General features: G+C 32.4%; 1 protein-coding gene across 7 annotated transcripts in view; it reads left to right on the top strand.

Annotated features, from left to right (window-relative positions):
* The window catches only part of LOC149418044 (lachesin-like), a 214,266-nt gene extending 206,948 nt beyond the window's left edge, over positions 1-7,318 (top strand). For all 7 annotated transcript variants that reach the window (XM_089639298.1, XM_089639299.1, XM_089639303.1 and 4 more), the window contains one exon: positions 4,263-7,318. In XM_089639298.1, the coding sequence (XP_089495424.1) occupies positions 4,263-4,591 (329 nt within the window). In that variant the 3' untranslated portion in view covers positions 4,592-7,318. The remainder of the gene's footprint in view (positions 1-4,262) is intronic.
* Positions 7,319-21,490: the final 14,172 nt, after the last annotated feature.

Raw genomic sequence — 21,490 nt, forward strand, 5'->3', positions numbered from 1 at the left:
GAGCCGTCAACCACGGTTTGAATTGTTCTTCCCCTCAGAAAGTCCGCAATCCAACTATGCAGGGTTGAGTGGATCCCATACGATGGTAACTTCCCGATAAGCGCCCGGTGCCAGACTCTGTCAAAGGCTTTGGAGATATCCAACCCAACGGTTTGAGTTTCACCAAAACGTTCCATGTACCGCCCCCAAATATACGTCACATATCCGAGTAGATCGCCACACGATCGGTTTCGACGAAATCCATATTGCCGATCGCTTAGGATATTGTTATTCTCGAGATATGTGAGCAATTAATTGATTATATTTACTTTTAATTTATGTTTTAGTAAGAATTGTGGTTTTAACTGTATGTTAAGGTGTTTTATCTTCTCAATTATCTGGTTCGAGAAATAATTTCGATACTTGAAAATATGTGATCAATTTCACAAGTAAAGTAAAATTATGCTCTTTTTTGTTTTTTTTTTTTGTTTTTTTTTTTTATATATTCAATAATATTGTTATTGGGTTTATAAAAACAGTTTATTTTTAAACAAGTTCTACTGTGTAATTATTATTACGCGTGACAGCTGTTTTGCTTTCTGAAGGCATTATCAAACTGTCACAGCTGTCACGCGCAATAATAATTACACAGCAGAACTTGTTTAAAAATAAACTGTTTTTATAAACCCAATAACAATATTATTGAATATATAAAAAATAAAAAAATAAAATGGAGTTCTACAAATTAAACTTAATAACAATAAATAAAATTATGCTTATTTCGGGCGCCCGCATACATACACAATACATTCTATCGGTTTATCTCTTCAGCGTTTTGTTCTCCAGTACAGACAAGAGCGAAGTACAGAGTAATAATTGATGCTAATTTTACACTAGTAGTCACTTTGAGCGGGAAAAACAAAAACAAGTCGTCCATTTTTCTTTTGTTTTCGAACAGAAGAAGAATTATTTAAAAGTTAAAAGCGGCATTTATTCCCTTTTTTCTCGTCGGCGTATTTGAAATAGAAGCGAAAATAATTACTACACTTACAAAGCGGAGAAATGATCGGTACTTGAACCTTTATTAATGTTTCCCGTGGCAGACTGTGATGAAAATGCTCGTACGTTGTGTTGCTACTAAATAATGTTAAATGTTTGCGTATTTTCAAATTATAAACTCCATTGGAATGCAAGCAAGCTTTGAATGATGGTTGTTTGATTTCAAGGGTGCTTTGGATATTTTATCTTACACTTGAATGAAGAAGAAATAAATTGTCGTTTTCACCAATCAAAACTGAACGAACTAAATTGATGTGATTTTTGGTTTCCGCCCATCGAGAGTTAAAAATAAATACATTAGAATAAAAAGTATCCTTACTGACCAAGTATCCTATCCTGAATTTGGCTCAAAATCATCAATTATAATATATTAATAACGACTCTACAAAAAAATCTCATTGAAAAATTTACAAAAATATTTTTGAATTGAACATTTGAATCTCAATAAAAAGATCAGGAAAAGAAAATATACTGAAACCAAAACCACTAATCTTATCTAAAAACACCTAATACAGTTATAATTATTATAATTATTACTGAAACCAAAACCACTAATCTTATCTAAAAACACCTAATACAGTTATAATTATTACTGAAACCAAAACCACTAGTCTTATCTAAAAACACCTAATACAGTTATAATTATTACTGAATTCAAAACCACTAATCTTATCGAAAAACACCTAATACAGTTATAATTATTACTGAAACCAAAACCACTAATCTTATCTAAAAAGCTAATACAGTTATAATTATTTCAGGAAAAAACTCAAAATAGTAGGTATATTTATAATTATTTCATATTATTCGTTATACTAAATCATAATAATTTGTAAATTTAATCCTCAGCTCGGAAGATTCCAGTGAGGATATTAATATCTCTATTTTTTACAAAAAATATAATTATAATTATTAACATTATTATATTTTAACATAACTTTACTAATAAGATATTTTACTAATAAGAAATCTCTAAATAGTATAAAATAAAGTCGCTCTCCGCGTATGTCTCTTTGAGCGCTTCGTTCTTCTAAACTACGTAACGGATTTTAATAGGGTTTTCATCGGCATTTAGTGAATTTTTCCCGGAAGGTTTATATATATATATATACATAATAAATGGATTTTATATTTATAAAAAGTAGAGAAAACTCGATGTTTTGTAATCAATTTTTATAAATCTTATCGGGCGCTTACATTACTAACGCTGAATAAAGCTTATGAAATATGTACGGAATTGAATATCTCAAGGCGATGCACTACGTCGTGTAATATTTTAAATTGAGCCGCTATCAATAACAACCCTTACGTAGATGGCAATAAGGTTTAAATTCACGCTTAACACCATCCGCCTGTTTTAATTTATGCAAGAAAAAAACATGGCCAAAAAGTGTCTTTTATTTTATTTTGTGGATGTTCAGGCATAATTTTTAATTTTTATTCGATCATTTTATAAATACACGTCAGCTAGTTAAATGTTTAATAAGAAATAATGAATAATGAATAATGAGGACTAGCTTACAGATAAAATTACAATAGTGGGTTCATCTGCAGATGCATTCAAGAATGGAACAATTATCGTATTTGAAGTGAATTTTTAAAATTCTAGTTGCAGATGTGAAAAATCGGAGGTAACCATTTTCGTGTTCGGGTGTAGTTTTAATTAAAGTTGGGGATTTGCGCAAGGATTTGCTCTAAAATAGAAGCCAGGTTTGTTTTTAGAATGTAAAGATAAAATTACCGTTGTGGATTCCTCAGCTTGTTTGAAGTGCAGCCATAAAATCCAAGATGGAGAATGTGTGCAGAGCGGACACCATTATATTATTTATTATTATAATTACCTTTAAGCATACAGAATAAATCATTTGAAAAAAAAAGAACAAATACAAACCCAGTACAGTGTGATAACATATGATTCCTTGTGTACATTTAAAAATAATTTTAAATTATTTCTGCCATCCGAGGATTTCCAACATATTCTTTCATCTTCGTCCTTTTAAATAGTGGCATAATATTTTGAATAAGTTTATTTTTTCATCATTTTCTTTTTATAATGTAAATTATTTTTTTCCCTCTTTATTTCTTCTCTTATTTTAAAAATAATAGTTACATTTTTCTTGCAATTAAATATCAATGTATATATTAGACCGGTCGGTGGCTTGTTGGTGGAGTTGACATAGCGTTTGGATTCCACCCAGACGTAGTGTGTTCAATTCCTCGGCTGGCTAAGTCCTAAATCACAACACAAGCAACATTGTCCGCTTACTGTGGTGGTAGTTGGAGATTTTCAAATATTTTCAGGTTATTCGTAACCATGTTTGGTTAATTGTTCGGGAATGTTTGTCTTTCTTTTAAAAAAAAAATATATGGTCACCCTACATGTTTACAACATTATACTGTAATGAATAGGCTGATAGGTACCATGTAGGTATCCAATTCGTAGAAACTTCAATGTAACAATATTTTTATCTTTATATATAATCTTTGTGCTATTTTTTATTATTTTGTAAAATTATTAATCTCAACACAGGCTTGTCCTAGTGAGGTTAAAATTCTAACTAAAAAAAAGATACAATGTAAAGTACCGTGTACCTAGATGCAACACGACAGCTGCACAACATCATAATGAATATATAGGCCCAAAGTTATTTAACGATTTACCGGATACAATAAATGTGAGAAAAATTTTCAAACAGAGAAGATTGACTTACTTTTATCGATGATTTTCAGATATATTCTGTTGCTTATATTTTTGTTGATTTTTCGTTGATTTTTGTTGATATTCTGTTTCTATAATTATATGTAATTTTCTTATTGTACAATATTTTGTAGTATTTTTGAAAATATCCTTTTTCCATTTTGTAACTATACATATTATTATCTATATATATAAGCACATAGACTAGCTCCCCAGTTTGACCCGAGAATATTTCTCTACAAATTGGGTAAACAAAAAAAAAGTGATGTCTGATATGAAATGTAATATATTTTTATCTCTTGTGAATATTTACTTTTTTTTAAAAATAAATAAAAAAAAGAAAACATAAATATATAAATAAAAAAAAATCAAATTTACTTATATTTACGATGAGGCAATATAAAAATAATAGATAACAATGAATAAACTAAAAGCCGTTTGCGTGTAAGTTCCTTTGGGTTACTAAAAATATCTGCTACTTCTGCATATTATTTATCAAATAATAAAGAGAATTTTCTCCATCTAGAGCTCCAACTGCCTTCAAAACCAGCCTCCACTCACTCCACCAGGACTCCAGAGCCTCGAAAACACCACAACAAGCAAGATAACAAGCACAACAAACATAATAACAATAACAACAGAGGAAGGAAGAACGAGCACAGGGGGCGCTTTGATGTCACCACTCGCTCCTGGATGGATTCCAGAAGTCCTGACCCCACGGACCTTGACGGGTTTATATCTAGACCTCCCTGGGTGGAGCTAAATTCCAGCCATTCTCCGAATAATCCTGGAACCCATAGATTTGTATCGATATGCATGGCAGCAGTTTGGATGCTGAGGCGTTTAGTTGTTTAGATTTTATATTATGGTTGATAAGTTGTCTGTAAGATGGTGTTTTAATAATAAAGAGAAGGGTGAGAAGAAGAAATCTGAATCAGTGGGGTGCATTCACGTACAATTTGGCGGTTCTTATTCAGTGCTCAATTTATGTAATTTTTTTCACGGAAAAATGTTTCTTCATGATTTTAAAGGCCAAAATATTATAATGATTTATTTTTGGGGTATTATGCCGCGTTGCTCTACCTCCTTCTTTAGCCGAATTTTCGGACAGCATTAAATTACAGATGTATATTTCAGGGCAGATATGCATGGTGTATATGGAATGTGTTCCATTATACATAATAATAGGCGACCTTTGTTTCTTTTCCCATCATCGTCATCCATAGTCTTTAATGGGAAAAATTGTGAACGCTCAGTTGTTTAGTTTCTAAATTTCAAATTGTTGTTTTAAAATTTCAATATTACGCAATACAATATGATGAATGCAATGTAAATTTATTTATAATTTTGTATCTTTTTAATGCCAAGGTTTGATGTGGTCAAAAATGTATCCCAGGAAACCAACAAATTTTGTTTTACCAACTTTCAAAATACCAGCACGCCACTGATGTATATCTTTACGTTCATGAAACGACATGATGAACTATATTTCTATGTGTCTTTATCGATATGTCTATGTTTATGTGAGAAGTGAATTTCTGAAGTTTTAAGTACTACAAGAAATATATTTATCCATGTAAGTATTTTATCTTTCTTCCCTGTCGCAACGAAAATAATTTTAATTCGAAAGTATTTCGATTTTTTTTTTTTTAAATGTTAGACCTTGTTGCAGTTTCTAATATTGTTTTAACAGTTAAATTGCAGAAAACAATCAAAAAGACAATTTTAATGACAGATTGACTATATTATAGTTATTTATTTAATCGTGTGCCAATTGAGAAAAAAATATTAAAATTACCAGATTTTGAAGGAAAATGAGCATAGTCTAAACATCAACCAATATATGTATTTTTTTTAATTGAATCTCGTTGAACGTCACCTAATGTCCCATATTGTGGATACAACATCTTAAAAGGGGTCAAAAAATCACAAGTTTGACTGTAGAAATGGGCCTCGACATCAGGCTTCACATCATCTTTATCACTGAATCTTCCATGGTATGTTTTTTTTTCAAATTTGCACATAAATATAAATTAACTAACTAAGCACTACCGTTTCTCCGCAAGGGTATCCAGAAAGGACGGACTGCCAAAAAACTCGGTCTTGGCACACTCTTCTTACCTCATTCGCATTCATACATAGTCTCGTACATACTCTTCTATTATTGTGACTCTTAACATGGCCCGACTCAAGTATCTGATTCGCTTGACCGTGTCATGTCTTCACCTGGCGTCCTGGACTTCTGCTACCATTCGAATTTGCATCATATATTCTCCTTACATTCCTTTCTTCGCCTATTTGCTCTACAAGCCCAAACAATCTGAGCGTCCATTTCTTAATCTTACCTTCATGCATTTATTTCGGATCTTCACATTTCTCACACGATCACACATGGTTTTTCGACATATACGCCTCAGTGATCTCACTTCTACAGCATTCAATCTACTTTCATCCTCCTCTGCCAGTTCCATGCCTCACTTCCATACATCAGGGTACTTACCAGCATTCCCCTGTGGACTGCTAGCTTCGCTTATTTGGATATTTTGTTAGCGTTAACTGCGTTCAGTCCTCTATTAATGGAGTTACTTGTATTTACTCTTCTTCCAATATCTCTGTCAGCCTTCCCATTTCTCGTAAACGTACTTCCTAAATACACGAATTCATCCACCTGCTCCAAATATTCCTCATTCACAACTATATTCCACACCGTTTTTGTACTCTCTCTTTCAAACATCATGCCTTATGAGTAAAAATTAAATCTGGTCAAATCTGGGCTAAAAACAGTGTGAAAAATTTCTTTCATAACTATTATTCTCAAAGCACCCTTCACAGTGTAACCGGTGCTGATGACCTCAGTTGGCGTAATCTTTTTTGGTAGGCTGTCTTTCTTCAGAACTTCACCATTGTAGTTATTTATATTCTATGAGCTATTTCACCTTCTCATATATCATTCTATGCATCTAACGCGCGTACACCTATATTTCGTATTATTATGAAAGATATATCCGTATCTTTATGTACTAATGTTCACTTAGTTGACTATCTATTGAATGTAAACTATTCGGTTTTCCCGAGAACGATCTCCTTTGGAGAGCGAGAACTTTATCTGTTTTCCTCAGTCACTACCGATTTTGTTGGCCCGGGGTGGTCTTCATTTTAAATGGACTCTCTTCCTTGTCTATACAATCGAATTTTCGCGTAATATGGAAAAGACTCTACATGAATACTGTTAATTTAAATACCAATAATGTCATGACATTTTGTCTCGAGTAGTATTCAACTTTAGGAATTTCAAGTAGAGTGCGCACCTTGTTCTACAGTTAATATTTTTGACGTTGTGTGTGACGCATTAACCTTTGTAAAGATTACACTGAAAAAAGTCTGAAACTTTAACTATCCTCTGTTCATTTTCCATCCAATATCCTTGTTATTTGAAAGCCAAAAACATATCCTACCAAAAAGCTTAATATCATTTGCTGAATAAAATAGTTATGTATAATGATTGAAAAATGATTAACTTTTCTTTTAATAAATGGTTTGTGTAAATAAATGTCTCTAGTAATATGTAATGTGTATTTAATAACTCGGATGTTTATTCTAAAGTATAATCTTGGGGAAATAACTTTAAATTGTGTAAATGTATTTGATTAAAACATATTGTTAAAACAAGTGTCAAAGACGAAATGTTTAAAATATTTGATAAAACATAAATTACCTATTCTATTATCTTATATAAAATATAAAAGTTATATACTTAGATCTTTGTAGAAAGTTGTACAAAGTACGCGTAGGGATAAATTATAAAATAACATTTCATTGTTGTACTAAAGTCTTTATAAGGTATGTAACCTTTAATCATAAATATATAGGTTTTTCTAGTACTATAAATGTTTATGCTACTGTAGAATTTCCCAAACTCTTCCTGTAATATTACTAATATACTCTCTCATAGTATTTTTTATCTCACATGATATTTTTTTTATAAATCAGTAATTGTTTTCCGTGACTCCAGTCAGTAAATGTGAAATAAAATAGTGTTTTTTTTTTAATTACTGTTCAACTTTTTGTGAAAGTTTTTGAATGTCATCACAATACGCTGTACGCATCAAAGCATTTTTAACACCATATCGCTCGCTATACAAACGAATACAGACCTGTCACATTGACAGATGCTGTGTTTTAAGTGTGGGCGTGGCGGCGATGATATGTTGTGACCTGCTATCTATGCGAAAATGATGCGTCTTCTTCTCTCAGGGGTTAGATCAATTTATGGAGCTCAGTGATCTCGCGACTCTCAGCTGCTGTCAAGGATTCCGTACAAAGAAATGATATTCCGTGGCAACCCCGCAATTGATCTGACCCCTCTCCTACCGTAGAACGAGGAAGATTATTGCACAGTGTGACACCTCAATATATAACCTGTATAGGTCACGCCCAAATTAGAGTGATGCGTATAGCGTGTGTCATAGGCTTTAAATACACCCCTCTTTACCTAACTAACTAACCTAAGAACTTTTGGGTTGTAAAAATAAAGTGTAAGGCATTCAGTACTGAGTGGTATTGGGAAATTCTCTTCTATTTTAGTACTTATTAATTTTTTTAATTAAAATTCTCCTATGCACACGTTATTATTCTGATTTGTTTAAAAATTGAATCGTTGACAGTGAAGAATTTCTTCCAGAGTGTTTAATAATTTTTTTAAATAATAAAAAAATTCATTTCTTATTAACGGTTGATTTTCACTGTCTAATAATGATAAAATTGTTCAATTAAAATTTTATCATGAAAAGTGTTTTTTTTTTGTTCAGAGCGAGTGTGGAAATGTTTTTTTAACTTTTATGGAACCGATTTTGTGAACGTGATACTTGTATCACGTTCATAGGAAATAAATAAATATAAATAAATACTTTAAAATTTTATTCTATTCTCTTCTCTTTTTTGTTTTATTCGCCAAAAACGTAAAGTTGTTAAAAATTAATCTTGTACGTGGTTCTCCAACTGCAGGATGTTTTTTTTTTAATAATGTAAATATTTTATAAAATTTTCAACATTTTCAGTATGAAACCGGCATGTAAAATTATATATCTGTGTAATCATATACAATGACAATAAATAATCTTGTTAAGAAATAATAAATGTTAAATAAAATAACACAAAAAAATATGTATATGTGCGTTTCATTTTTTCGGTAGGTACCTGGGAAAACGATTAAGTAATGTCATCTGTGTGGATGATCTTTTAAGGAAATTTTGGGAGAGGAGGTTTAGAAGTGACGAGACAAATAAATCCATATTTTCCACATTGGTGCAAGGAATTCATCCCAGTGGGCCGAGAGAGTCTGGCTGGGGACTGACCTTTCCGGATCCGGCCCGCCATCCAGTTGGTGGGCAGACGCATATACGCCAATATCTGGACAAACCTCCCCCCATGATCACCAAAAGTAGGGAACCAATTGGGGTGACTAATGGCAAAGGTGTTGGTTATACAATAAATCGTTCTATGAATGGCGGTACCCATACCGGCCTACCAAATTCTCTCCGAGAGACCATGTGTAGCTATTTTAGCTATAGATTAAAAAATAAACTATATATAATGTACTAACCATGGGTAGTTCAATAGCGATATTTAAAAAATCGTTTTATTTAAATTCATTTTTACTAATTTATGAAAAAGATGTAAATAAATTAATAACTACGGGAGAATATAAGAGTAGTAAGAGACTGAGAAAGTGGGAAAGAGGATAGTGAGGAAGAGGAGAGTGGATAAGCGGATAGTTGGTAAGTATCTAATGATTTAAATCTGAACCCGGCCAAAGCCATTTCGATTCTGAGTCGTGGTAAGCATTTAATATATTTGTTAAAAGTGAATATCGCATAAGAGTCTCAATTGCCTGCAGTCAGAGGGGTTAATTAGGCTGAATTTAAAAAAAGATTGCAGGAAAATTACAAAGATAAAGGTTAGAAAGTGTCAGGCTATGCAAAACTGGTTACCAAATAGGCTAAACATCATTGTGTTTATTCCCACGTGTCGATGGCTTAATATCAAAATGTTGTATCTCGTTAACGATAGTACGATTAGTACTAACTCTTTTAGACCTAAATTAAAGACAAAATATTTTGACTCTAGGCCATCGATGTGTAGTATATAAAAATAAAGCCAAATAAAACTTAATAAGATAAGGTACAAAAATAAAGGAAATTCGAAAAACAATTATACAAAACAAAAATTGCTCATTGCATACACTTTAGTGATTGAGCACAGCAAAGTCCTATTAAGATGGTAGTCATGTTTGATATTACCTTTTTATTCCGCCAGAGCGCACTCATGCGCTATTAAACTTGAATAATCAACATTAGGCGAAGTCCACTGTCTACAGAACTACTGGTTCTACGGAGTTCTTTTTGAGGTGATAATTGAAAATCTTAACAAAAATTCGTTTTATAAATTTATTAATCTTAAGCTAGCCCACATATCATGTGTTAAATACTTAAAAACATTGACATTGTTTGGGAAACTTATATTCAATTACAAAAGGTTATCGCACACATATCACCCCGGCACTAGAACAGCATTGCTTCAGGTCGAGTCGTTCAAAATTATTTGCTTGAAACTTCGTAGCGCAACGCACACTAATCAGTATCGTAACTGCATCGCGTCGCCTCGGACAAGCCAGTGAGTTGAGGTGAGGCGGTGCCGATCCGATGCCGAGTGATTGTGGCATTTTAAAATGAATGAATAATTAAACAAGAAGCATTTTATAATACATGACAAATGGATCCCGTAATGCTTTGCTATTACAAATGTCTTTCTCGAGTGTCTGCGACTTCTTCCACCATTCACTACTGTACTTTACTGTTAAAAAACTACATTACATCGACTCCGTATTTAATTCCGGTGCAGAGATATTGCGTTAAATATTCCTCGGGCGTCCTCAAACATTCAAACTTCTCTAAACACTCCTGGCCCTAATAAGATCAAACTTTGAAATTTTCAGCGATATCGGTCAACATTTTTTCGAGTTTTGCCAGCGCAAACATACGCAGACTGAATTTTTATATACTAATATGGGTTTTCGAATAAGAGGTGTTATTTTGATATTCAATCGTAAAAGATCAATGGTTTCGTTGCTTGTGTGACACGTAGCGCCGTCTTGTAGAAAATAAACGTTGTTCAGATCAAAACAATCCAATTGCAGCCATAAAAAATCATTAATCATGTCTCGATAGCGCAATCCATTCACCGTAACTGTTGTTCCAGCCTCATTTTTGAAAAAGTAAGGTCCAATGACTCCGCTGGACCATAAACCGCACCAAACAGTCACACGTTGAGGAAAGAGAGGCTTTTCAACAATAACTCTTGGATTTTCCGAGCCCCAGATGCGACAATTTTGCTTGTTGACGAACCACCGAGATGGAAATGGGCCTCATCACTCAAGATGATTTGCATTTGATTCACTCAAGTATTTCAATGCGTTGTTGACGCGTCTATTGTTTCATTTTTATTAATGGCGTAGTTTCTACTTCTCAAATGTCAAAAAATGACAGCTTCAAAAGTAACATCTACCGAAATAACGGTCTATTCAAAATAACACCTCCTATTGGAAAAACCTGTATATTAATATAGTATGAGATTTCTGAGTGCTTTATTTTTCCCTGTTTGCGATCTAATTTATTTTGTATTTCTCGTTTCGTATCCGTGTATTATCGTGATTGTCATTTAATTTTCTTTTGGGTTCCTTAGGCTTTATCCCTTTTTAAAAAAAAAATGCGTAACAATATATACAGTTTACTTCGCCATCATAAAATTGAGTTCCACGTCTCTTATCCGTTTGCATCCATTTTATGTTGGAAATTATATTAAGATATCTTAATATAATTTGTACTGTAATATTATGACAGGATTATTGACAACTAATATTTTTACAAGACGAAAAAACTTTCTTTTATAAATTTTTTTAATTTATTCGGCGATTCTATTCAAGCAAGAATTTAATTTACAATTTGTTTTATATTGATCCACTTTGATCCTAACCGTTTGGAAGCAGTGAGACTATGGTGTCCCAAATTGGTGTGTGTTGTTAGGCTGAAGGGAGTAAGGATGGGAAGGATATAGGAAGAGAGGAGTGGGGCAGTACCTTGCCATCATATAAATATCATTTTAAACAACTTTCAACTCTGAATGGTGGTCTTACACTAGGGTAATACTGAAAGTATCTTTCCCTCTGGAACGTGCCAAATATGCCGTAGTAGTATTATTTTGTATAAATAAATTGTAAAATAACACAATCGATTTGAACTCCCAACCTACGGATTTCTAGTTGGAAACCTTTCATACACCTCCTTCACGGAGGTCGTCATATTTCAAGTATAACACCGATTCTGAATCATAGTCTTTCACAGGGGCGATACTAAAAGTAGTTACCACTCTGGGAAGTACCGCAAATATACCTACCTAATAAATTATTATATGTATTAGATATATATATGCCATACTCCTACGGGCTCTCCGAACAAGAGAGAATAGTTGGGACCAACCAATTATCATCACCGAAGAATTTGGAGAATTGTGACCGCTTCTCGAACCCCTTCAGAACAGCGTAGGTTTCCTTCATAGACATTTGTCTATGGTCTCCTTACAGCTTCTTAAGGATGTGGTGTTGAACACTTAATTCCATGCTCAGTCACTAACATTTAATGCTTTATAGTACTACTCCAATTCTGATGTTGTAGATCTGTGATTCTCTTCTGAATGGAACATGATAATATATTTGTTTATGGTTAATTATGATATTAATATTATGATATTAATATTTGATGGTGAGTTGACGTGTTGTTCTTGTATTTTTTTGTACTTATTATGCTTATATAATGCACTTGCATAGTGTGGATTGACTAGATGATCATTTGTGGAAAAATGTGTGGAAGGGTTTAGTTTTTCCCATGGAGAAGATTTAACCCGGAAATAAAGTCGAAAATTTTCATAGTATTTTTATTTTTTCTCTATTTACGGGCTTGTTATAGACCCGTGACACTTAATTGACATTAAATTTTCTTTTGAAGCGTATAATATATTAATTGTAGGTCATTTTTTTTACTTTTTTCTATCTTGGAGTGGGTTTGATAAAAAATAGTAAAACTATTAAGTAATTCAAATTTGACAGAAATATGGCATCCGTAGTAGTAAGAGTTTTTATCAGCACGATCGTTGCGTACGTATCAACTGAGAAAAAACGAGGGATTGAAGTCAAACAACGTTATCTACAAAAAAACTTACCAGTAACTCGAAGTCTTAACGTCAAACAATATTATCTACAGTATATTTACTATATTAATATATTTACTATATATTTACTATATTTATATTAATATACCAATTATTTGAGGGCTTAACGTCAAACAATGTTATTTACATAAAAAAGTAATATTATTAGTATGTTATTTGACTTTGGTCTTACACTATTTGTGAATTTTTGGTAGAACTCTGTTTGACTTTAAGCCATCAAAAATTCATCATGACTATGTCATCAAGTCAAGAAAGTATTGATTATATCTGACCCTGAATATAAGAGAAAAGAGGAACATGAAAACAACACTAGGTTCACAAATAATGACATCTATTCCAAAATATAGCATTAAATTCGGACAGCAAACCCTAGAATATAACGTGCCCAAATGATCGAAAATTCCCAAGTAGATTTAGATATATGCTGAAAACATGGCTCACAAATAGAGATACTTTTTACTTGTCATCACCATCAATCAACAGTTGGATTTTAGTGTTATTGTATATTAGTAACAATATTATGTATATTTAAAGTTGTATTTATATTTATATGCATACATATTTACATTATAATTGAACACGTGGGTCCTGTTGAAAAACTGCCTAATTTCAGTTTAATGGGATAATTCTTCAGAGAAGAGTAAATAAAAAAGGACAGTATAAAAATGGGTGACATTAATAGAGCTATAATTAGAGGCGCTACTGTGTACTAATTAATATCTCGTAAACGGTGCGCGTAGACCGGATTCGGTAGTTTTAGTTAGAGCGTTGGGAGAGTTGAAGGTCAGTTGGATATCATTTCTCATCTAAATTTAATAATACATCAATGGTGACATTATAAAATAGAATTATTAATTGGCGCACTAGCTTATTATCTATCCTATCTGTCTGTCATTAAACTGTTGCAAAAATAACGTGTTGGTAATTTTTATCGGTGGTGAATATTTTCCTAAGACTAGTTGTAAACTTTAACATATTGCATCGTAAATAGATAATCATTAGGGCACGAACCCACTGCACATTACTTGGATTAAAAATGTAAAAGAGCACATGAGTCCTTTTTTAATCTAACCATTAAGTTTACCCCGGCTTAAGAATAATTCTTAGATACAATAATAACATATTTTAACCCTAAAATCTCAATTAATGGCTCAAAAAAACATTACGGCGTCGTTTTCTAAGCCTTTAAGATGGTATAACCGTTAATGTGTCCATGCGCTCAAATTGAATTACTCGTTATTTGCATATCCAGGACCTTGGCTTAGACAGGGTTACAAGGACTTAGCTTCTTTATCCTTCCGATTGCAAATGGCCACACCTGCGGTGATACGAGGTAGGCAGTGGGTTGTGGGGATTAAGGATACTGCTGCCTTAAGTACAGTGGAACTTTTTGAATTTTTACACGGTGTAAAAATGTAAATTTATTTTATTACATTCCAAGGATTTGCGAATTGTGACGAAAGTGAATTTTGTAATGATAATCCCGAATAAATTTAATGTTGACTTAAAATTTGAAAAACTGTGAAGTTAAAATTCGCAGGGAACTATAATTGCATTTTAGTTAAAAATCACAAAATATGACTTTCATGCCAAGATTAATCATAAGAATTTTAAAGAACGTAATACACATTTCAAACAAAGAATTAAAACAGTTTTCTGATTTTTTACATGTTGAGGGTAGTTAGGTACTTTATAGCTTATCTGAATCAGCTTCAATTTCGAAAGTGACAATTAAGGCGATGCCCTACGTCGTGTAATATTTTAAATTGAGCCGCTATCAATAACAACCCATACGTAGATGGCGGTAAGGTTTAAATTCCCGTTTAACAACATCCGCCTATTTTGATTTATGCAAGAAAAAAACATGGCCAAAAAGTGCCTTTTATTTTATTTTGTGGATGTTTAGGCATAAATATTTAAATTTTTTCCTATCATTTTATAAATAACTTAATTTTCCACACTATACAATAAAATCATAAACGAAAATGGGTTCGTAAGTAGGAGATTTTGAACTTTAAAGCAGTTTTCGTAGGCCTATACATTATTTTTTTCTGGGCTTATAAAAAGACTTATATAAAAAAATACACGATTATTTCAAAGGCCAGGATGTATTCTACTCGCAGTATTCAATTAAAGCATCTGAAACATTTCTAGGCGACCAAATTTTCAAACCAAAAACACATGGTTTTGCATCACTACGGATGGCATCGCCTTAAAAACAATATATGCTGTTAAGATATTACATTTTATGTAGGAAATTTATTGCTTGTGTGAATGCTTATTACAATCAGATCCAATTTTGAAAACAACAGTATTTTGGCCAGTCAGTGATTAGTTACTTCGAAAATCTAGAAAAAATAGAAATCAATTACATGGACTTTTAAATTTTTTATGTATTCAAATTTTTTTTTCAAAAAAACATTTGATGTCAGTGCTGACCAAGGAATTATAAAAATTTCCAAGATAAAAAGTGCGACGACTTCATCTGGATCGTCTTCCATCTTCACAATAAGTTCACAATAGTATTTACAGAATTTCAATAAAAATAAATAAAGATCAAGAATTTGTACCTTTAGAAGTTACAGCAGGTAAATATTTATTATTAGTTGTAATCCACATTTTTATATGTGCTGTATGTCAACATGTTTTTGCGCTTAATTTCATCTCAATTTTTGGTGCCATGAAAAAGGATTCTCTGCGCAAGCCTAGTTTTGTAGGAGTAACATCAAGTAAATTACTTTTTAATCTAATGCTAAAGCGGTTTTGTTTTTTGGAAATAGAACATTTTGCTTATTTTATCCAAGAGTTTGACTTCTTGGAATAATTGCAAGGATATATCGTCACCTTAAAGCAATAGTGGGATATCTTGAAAAATGCTGTTCTGAGATAATAGGACTTTTAGGTTTGCGTGAGCTCTAGCAGCATCAAATTAACTAATCTCGCAGATTAATTATATAGTATAAGAGAGGTAAATTATTTAACATCAACACAAAATTGTAATAATAGAAAAATAATTAATTTTTTCATACTAATTTTGACAAAGTATACGTAAATCTGGAAATATCTCACTGTTGCGTGAAGTGTTTGGTAATCATCTCAAATTATCTCAGTGTAGCATAATAATAATATTACGAGTTTAGATGTATAATTGAATTAATAATTATTCCTCGGGAGATTTTTTCAATGTGTACGACTGTTTCAGGCTAATAATTGCTTTAAATAATTAATAATTGCTCAAAATAATTAATAATTCTTATTTCTGCATGTTTTTCCATGATGTTTATAATCATAAATACATTTTCAACAGTACACTCCCACTCACTCCTATAGTTTGTCAATACGACAGTTGACGATAGTAAGGTGGAATAAAAATGAAAAAAATATATATTTGTGCTTATAAATTTATTTATGAGAAGCTTTTTATAATGTATGTAATAAAAATAACAGAAAAACTTTAAGGATAAAAGTATGTAACAAAATTAACAGAAAACCAAGAATAAAAAGTAGGTATGTATCAAAAATAACAGAAAACATTTAGAATAAAAAGTATGTAATTTTTTTTACAGAAAACTTTAAGAACAAAAAAATAAAACAAATATGTGTTGATTCCCTGGAAACCTACAATGAACCTTCATCGTTATTTTCTTCTTGTGCATCGCAGTCTGTATTAGCAGTATTAATTAATTCAAAACAAATTATGGGGTTTTTTTTGGTATAACACCACTTTGGCAAACAAATAAGAAATCATGATTTTTATTCGGTGGAATTGTAGGTGGAACTGTATAAGCTGGTCCTAGAATTATACTATTCTCATTCCGAACATTCTTTAGTCGCTCTCTCACATTAATGCTCTGATTAAATGGATCCTCGGTGTAGGTGCTTTTGTATTTGATAACTAACGATTCGTCTTTAGTGATCTGTAAAATCTTAACTTTATTCCAAATACATTAATTTATTTTTGTCCATGTTTATTGAGAAGTTTTTTCCAGTCTTCTCACATACCTTCTTCCAGTCAATGAAGTCCGTTGTTTCCATTTCTGTTAACTTATAACTTATAACGAGGTTCATTCTTCTTGGAACACTTTATGATCATCGCTAACTCCGTTGGAATAAATATTAGGCCTTTTTTTAAAACCCTGACCTTTTCTCTGTCGATGCAATAATGAATGGAGTCTCCTTTGTTCTCTGAGTGCCCAAAAATTAGGTATATATGGGTAATGATTTGAATATCAAGTGTTCATAGTGCATGCATGTACATAGAAAATAAATAAAATTGTTTTTATTCTGTGCCACACAGTTATCAGAATAAAAGATCACTTCCCGTTTCCCTTGGCAAAGGTCTTTTAAAAATGTGTACACGCAGGTAGATATTTCAACTGCGCATCTTTTAGCTACACCCTCATGCCGCATGTAACAATGGCCCTGTCGTGTTTGGTATTGTAAATACAGAAGTTATAACGTTTAACTTGCTCTTATAAAAAATAGATATATTGCCATTTGGCAACGGCATAACAGCTTGAAAGTCATAAATGGCAACTACAGTATCATCAGTGGTTTTGGTAATGTTTTTATCTTTTTCTTGTCGAGATAGCTTTACATTCTGAATGTGTTCAGAATATTATTATTTTTTCTAATATCTCATTTGCAGTACTATAGTTGTATTATACACAAAATCCACAAAGGTTCTTTTTTGGTTAAAAATATATTGAATTTGGTATTGAATTGTATGTAGAGTGTGTAACATAGAGATTACCTACCGAGACACACTTCTATTTGTACAAATTGTACATCTTTTGGATATTTGGAGATCCGAGATGATCCTGCACGATAATAGTGCGATTCCACTCTACTAAAGCTGTTGATGTGTTCGTAACACCATCAACTAAATCATCCTTTTGCAGGAAGCTGTCTGTTTTCTTTTTTAATGCAGTGCTTATGGTATTATTGCTTATATCTAAGGTTGCCATAAAAAAATCTTTCACATACGTATGTTATGTCCATCTCTCTCAAAATAATAACCACTATTAGCTAGGATTCATGGAATCATAAATATTAAAATATTTTAATCGATCAACTTCCAAAACAGATTCAGAACATTTGTATTTACAATTAGTACACAGTACAGGCTTAATTTGTTTTGCTCTGCGTATTTTTCCTGACTTTGCTACATACTCCTGACCAGTATTCACCTTCAGTTTATTTATGTTTCTCTTCCAAGATCACCCAACATGTTGAAAACTATAGAGCTACAATGAGACAATAAATTTATTTCAGTATTTTAAACGACCTTTTGAAAGCAACAGTGGGACAACATCAATATCTCAGTGTTGCTCTGAGTGACCGAACATTTCAATACTGAGATTTTACTTGTAACACTGGCAATTTTTTTTTTACAAAATATCCCAGTAATGCATCATGTAGAACTCAAAATTTTACATCGAACTGCATACTTATCTCAAAAGTGTATTTTTCGAAGATATCCCACTATTGCTTTAAGGTGACGATATGTGTATGTTTTCTGTAGATATCTATAGAAATTTAATGGATGTGATACCGTAGTCCGTTCTGAGAATTTCTGAGGTACATTATCTTCCGGAAATCGGCTCATGCATTTCGAAGGCCTCATTCAACCTCAACAGCCTCAAAGGGAAGATCTCGGTATTAAAGGACGTGGGAGGCAGGACTGTAGCTTCCGAAAATGTGTAGTTTCTCTACTTAATATATCACCCGTCAAGGTATAGAGAACTTGAAAAATGATCAAATATTCTAATTTGCTTTGAAATTAAGTATCATTTTCAAAACTAGAATTGAATGTAAAAAAATCACACAATTCACACGAAAAAGTATCTACACATAAAATAATGTTTTATTCTGTCAAGAATGTAAATTATCCAGTGATATTTGTCTGAGTGAGATGAGTTTTTTTTTTAGTTTTCATAATTTTTTCGTAAAACAAACGTCACGAAACATATAATTTGTCTTAACAGTTTGATGTATGCCCATTCTGTTTGAAAGAAAACGGCTGTCCCTAAATTACTGAAACCTTTGGACTCAATCAACAATTAGACAGGAAATTATAATTTCGTAGAAGTATTTTGTGGAAGTGAGATTTTTTACGAAAAAATGATTTTGTATCTACTTAAGACGAAGTTATGTATTTAAATACAAAAGATGAAGTACGTACTATTAACATTAATATAAAGCTATAAAGAATAACTAAAAAGGTATAGTGTAAGAACAAAAGGTAAGAAAAAATATTATTGTAGGGTCAGTGGCTGAGTTTGTGTCCCACCCAGGCGTAGTGTATTCAATTCTTCGGCTGGCTAAGTCCTCTATTACAACACATGCAACATTTTGCTCTTATTGTGGTCGTAGTAGGAGATGTTCTAACAAAGTATTAATTATAAACAGTATCATAATCTGTAATATAATAATAATAAAACAATTTGAAAACAATAATCACAAAATCACAACGGAGTGCTGGTACCTACCCTGATGTATGGAACTGCTGAGAATGCCTGAGGCATGAAACTGGCGAAGAAAGGATGAAAGTAGATTGAATGCTGTTGAAATGAGATCCCTGAGGCGTATGTGTGGTAAAACCATGTTTGATCGTGTGAGGAATGTGGAGATCCGCAAAGAGTGCAAGGCTGATTTAAGCGTAATGAGTAAGATTAAGAAAGGGACTCATAGATGGTTTGGGCATGTAGAGCGAATGAGCGAAGATAGGAGTGTAAGGAGGATATATGATGCAAATGTGAATGGTAGCAGAAGTCGGGGACGCCTGAGGAAGACATGGCACGATCAAGTGAATCAGATACTCGAGTCGGGCCATGTCAAGAGGCAGAATAATAGAAGAGTATGTATGAGACGATGTATGAATGTGAATGAAGCAAGAAATGTGTGCCAAGACCGAGTTGTTTGACGGTCCGTCCTCTCTGCCTACCCCTGCGGGGAAACTGCGTGATGGTTAGTTAGTTAGTTAGTTTAATCACAAAATAATTATTTTGGTCAATGATGCCAAACTGTACAAAAAGTACAAATCCATAAATTACCGAAATGATCATCAAATTACCGGTGATTTAAATAGAGTACTTTCATGGTTCAAGGAATGACAAAAAATATATGATTTTAATATGTTAAATTGTAGTAATAAAACATATACATGTCACACTAATCAAATCACAAACAAAGCAGCAAGAATGCTCGGATTAATAACTAGAAATACAAAAGACCTTACAAACATTGTCATTTCATACAACTATACTTTGCATACGTATGAAGCCATTTAGAGCTTCCGTCAACGTCAACTATGTGGTCTTAACTGTGCGTTCCATATTACATATAAACAAAATTGAATCGATTCAGAAAAAAAACATAAAAATGGTTAAATTAATGTTTTAACAAATCCACATAGATCACACTTCTGGAAATTTTCTGTTCAGTTAATAGGAAAGTATTTTATTTATTTTATAAAACACTTTGCTTAAACTATTTGTCTTTATCTGGCGGAAACTGGCCAGGGCAGCGCAATATCGGGTCCTCTCTTGCAAATTGTCACTTTCAAGTTAAGAGAGTTCGCCGTTTGGCCATTAGCCTTTGGTAATTTTTCAAAACGGCCCTCCATTAAAGGCATCCTCATTTCATTAGGGCCTTACGGGCCTGACATAACAAGCAACTTGACGTCCGGTTGGCAACCTAATAATAATATTTACCTGTCCAAATTTTACCGTATTTTCGTTTTTTTTTTTATATTAACTCCACACAGGAGGCCCCACTATGGTCCCCTTTGAGGAAACTAGCTAGACAAAAAGATTTCAACGATGTTTTTATTTATGTACAAAAATATTCTCACGACATTGAAAAATGTCCATAGTATTATGTTCACATCGATAAAAAAATTAAAACAATACGCGCGATACGTGGCAACGTTGTAAACACGACACTTCGGATGTGCCAATCGTTCGCCCAGCGGTCGGACGTTTTCGGGTGTGCACGCTGTTCGATCGATAGTGTTGTTATTTGAAATCGGAGAGAAATTATGTTAAAACAAAAATTAAAGTTTATGGTATGTTCTTTTAAATTAATCTAATTATTTTATAATTTTCTTATTCAACATTACATAATTATTAATTAAAAATGGTGAAAAAAGTATCAATATTTAAAATTATTTGCCAAAGTTTAATTAAACTTTCAAAATCGTGTACCGATTTGTACCACCAAACAAAACTAGTTTCATATAAAACCATTCTTTATGTATAATATCTTATAAAATTTGTTTGCTCAAACTTGCTCTTTTGTCTTTTACAGGGCCTCTACCTACAATCTATTGTTTAGATATTTTGGACATTCTAGAAGTAAAGGGCACGTCAAAGTTGAATTGTACTGCAATACGGCAGTGTGTTTATGAACATTTCAAATATTTATTGAAGAAAAACAGTTTTTAAAGTCTCGAGGATAGTTTACTTAAGA

The sequence above is a fragment of the Hesperophylax consimilis genome, chromosome 14 (assembly GCF_061612785.1).
Source record: "Hesperophylax consimilis isolate HC1 chromosome 14, BYU_Hcon_1.0, whole genome shotgun sequence".
Lineage (NCBI taxonomy): Eukaryota > Metazoa > Arthropoda > Insecta > Trichoptera > Limnephilidae > Hesperophylax > Hesperophylax consimilis.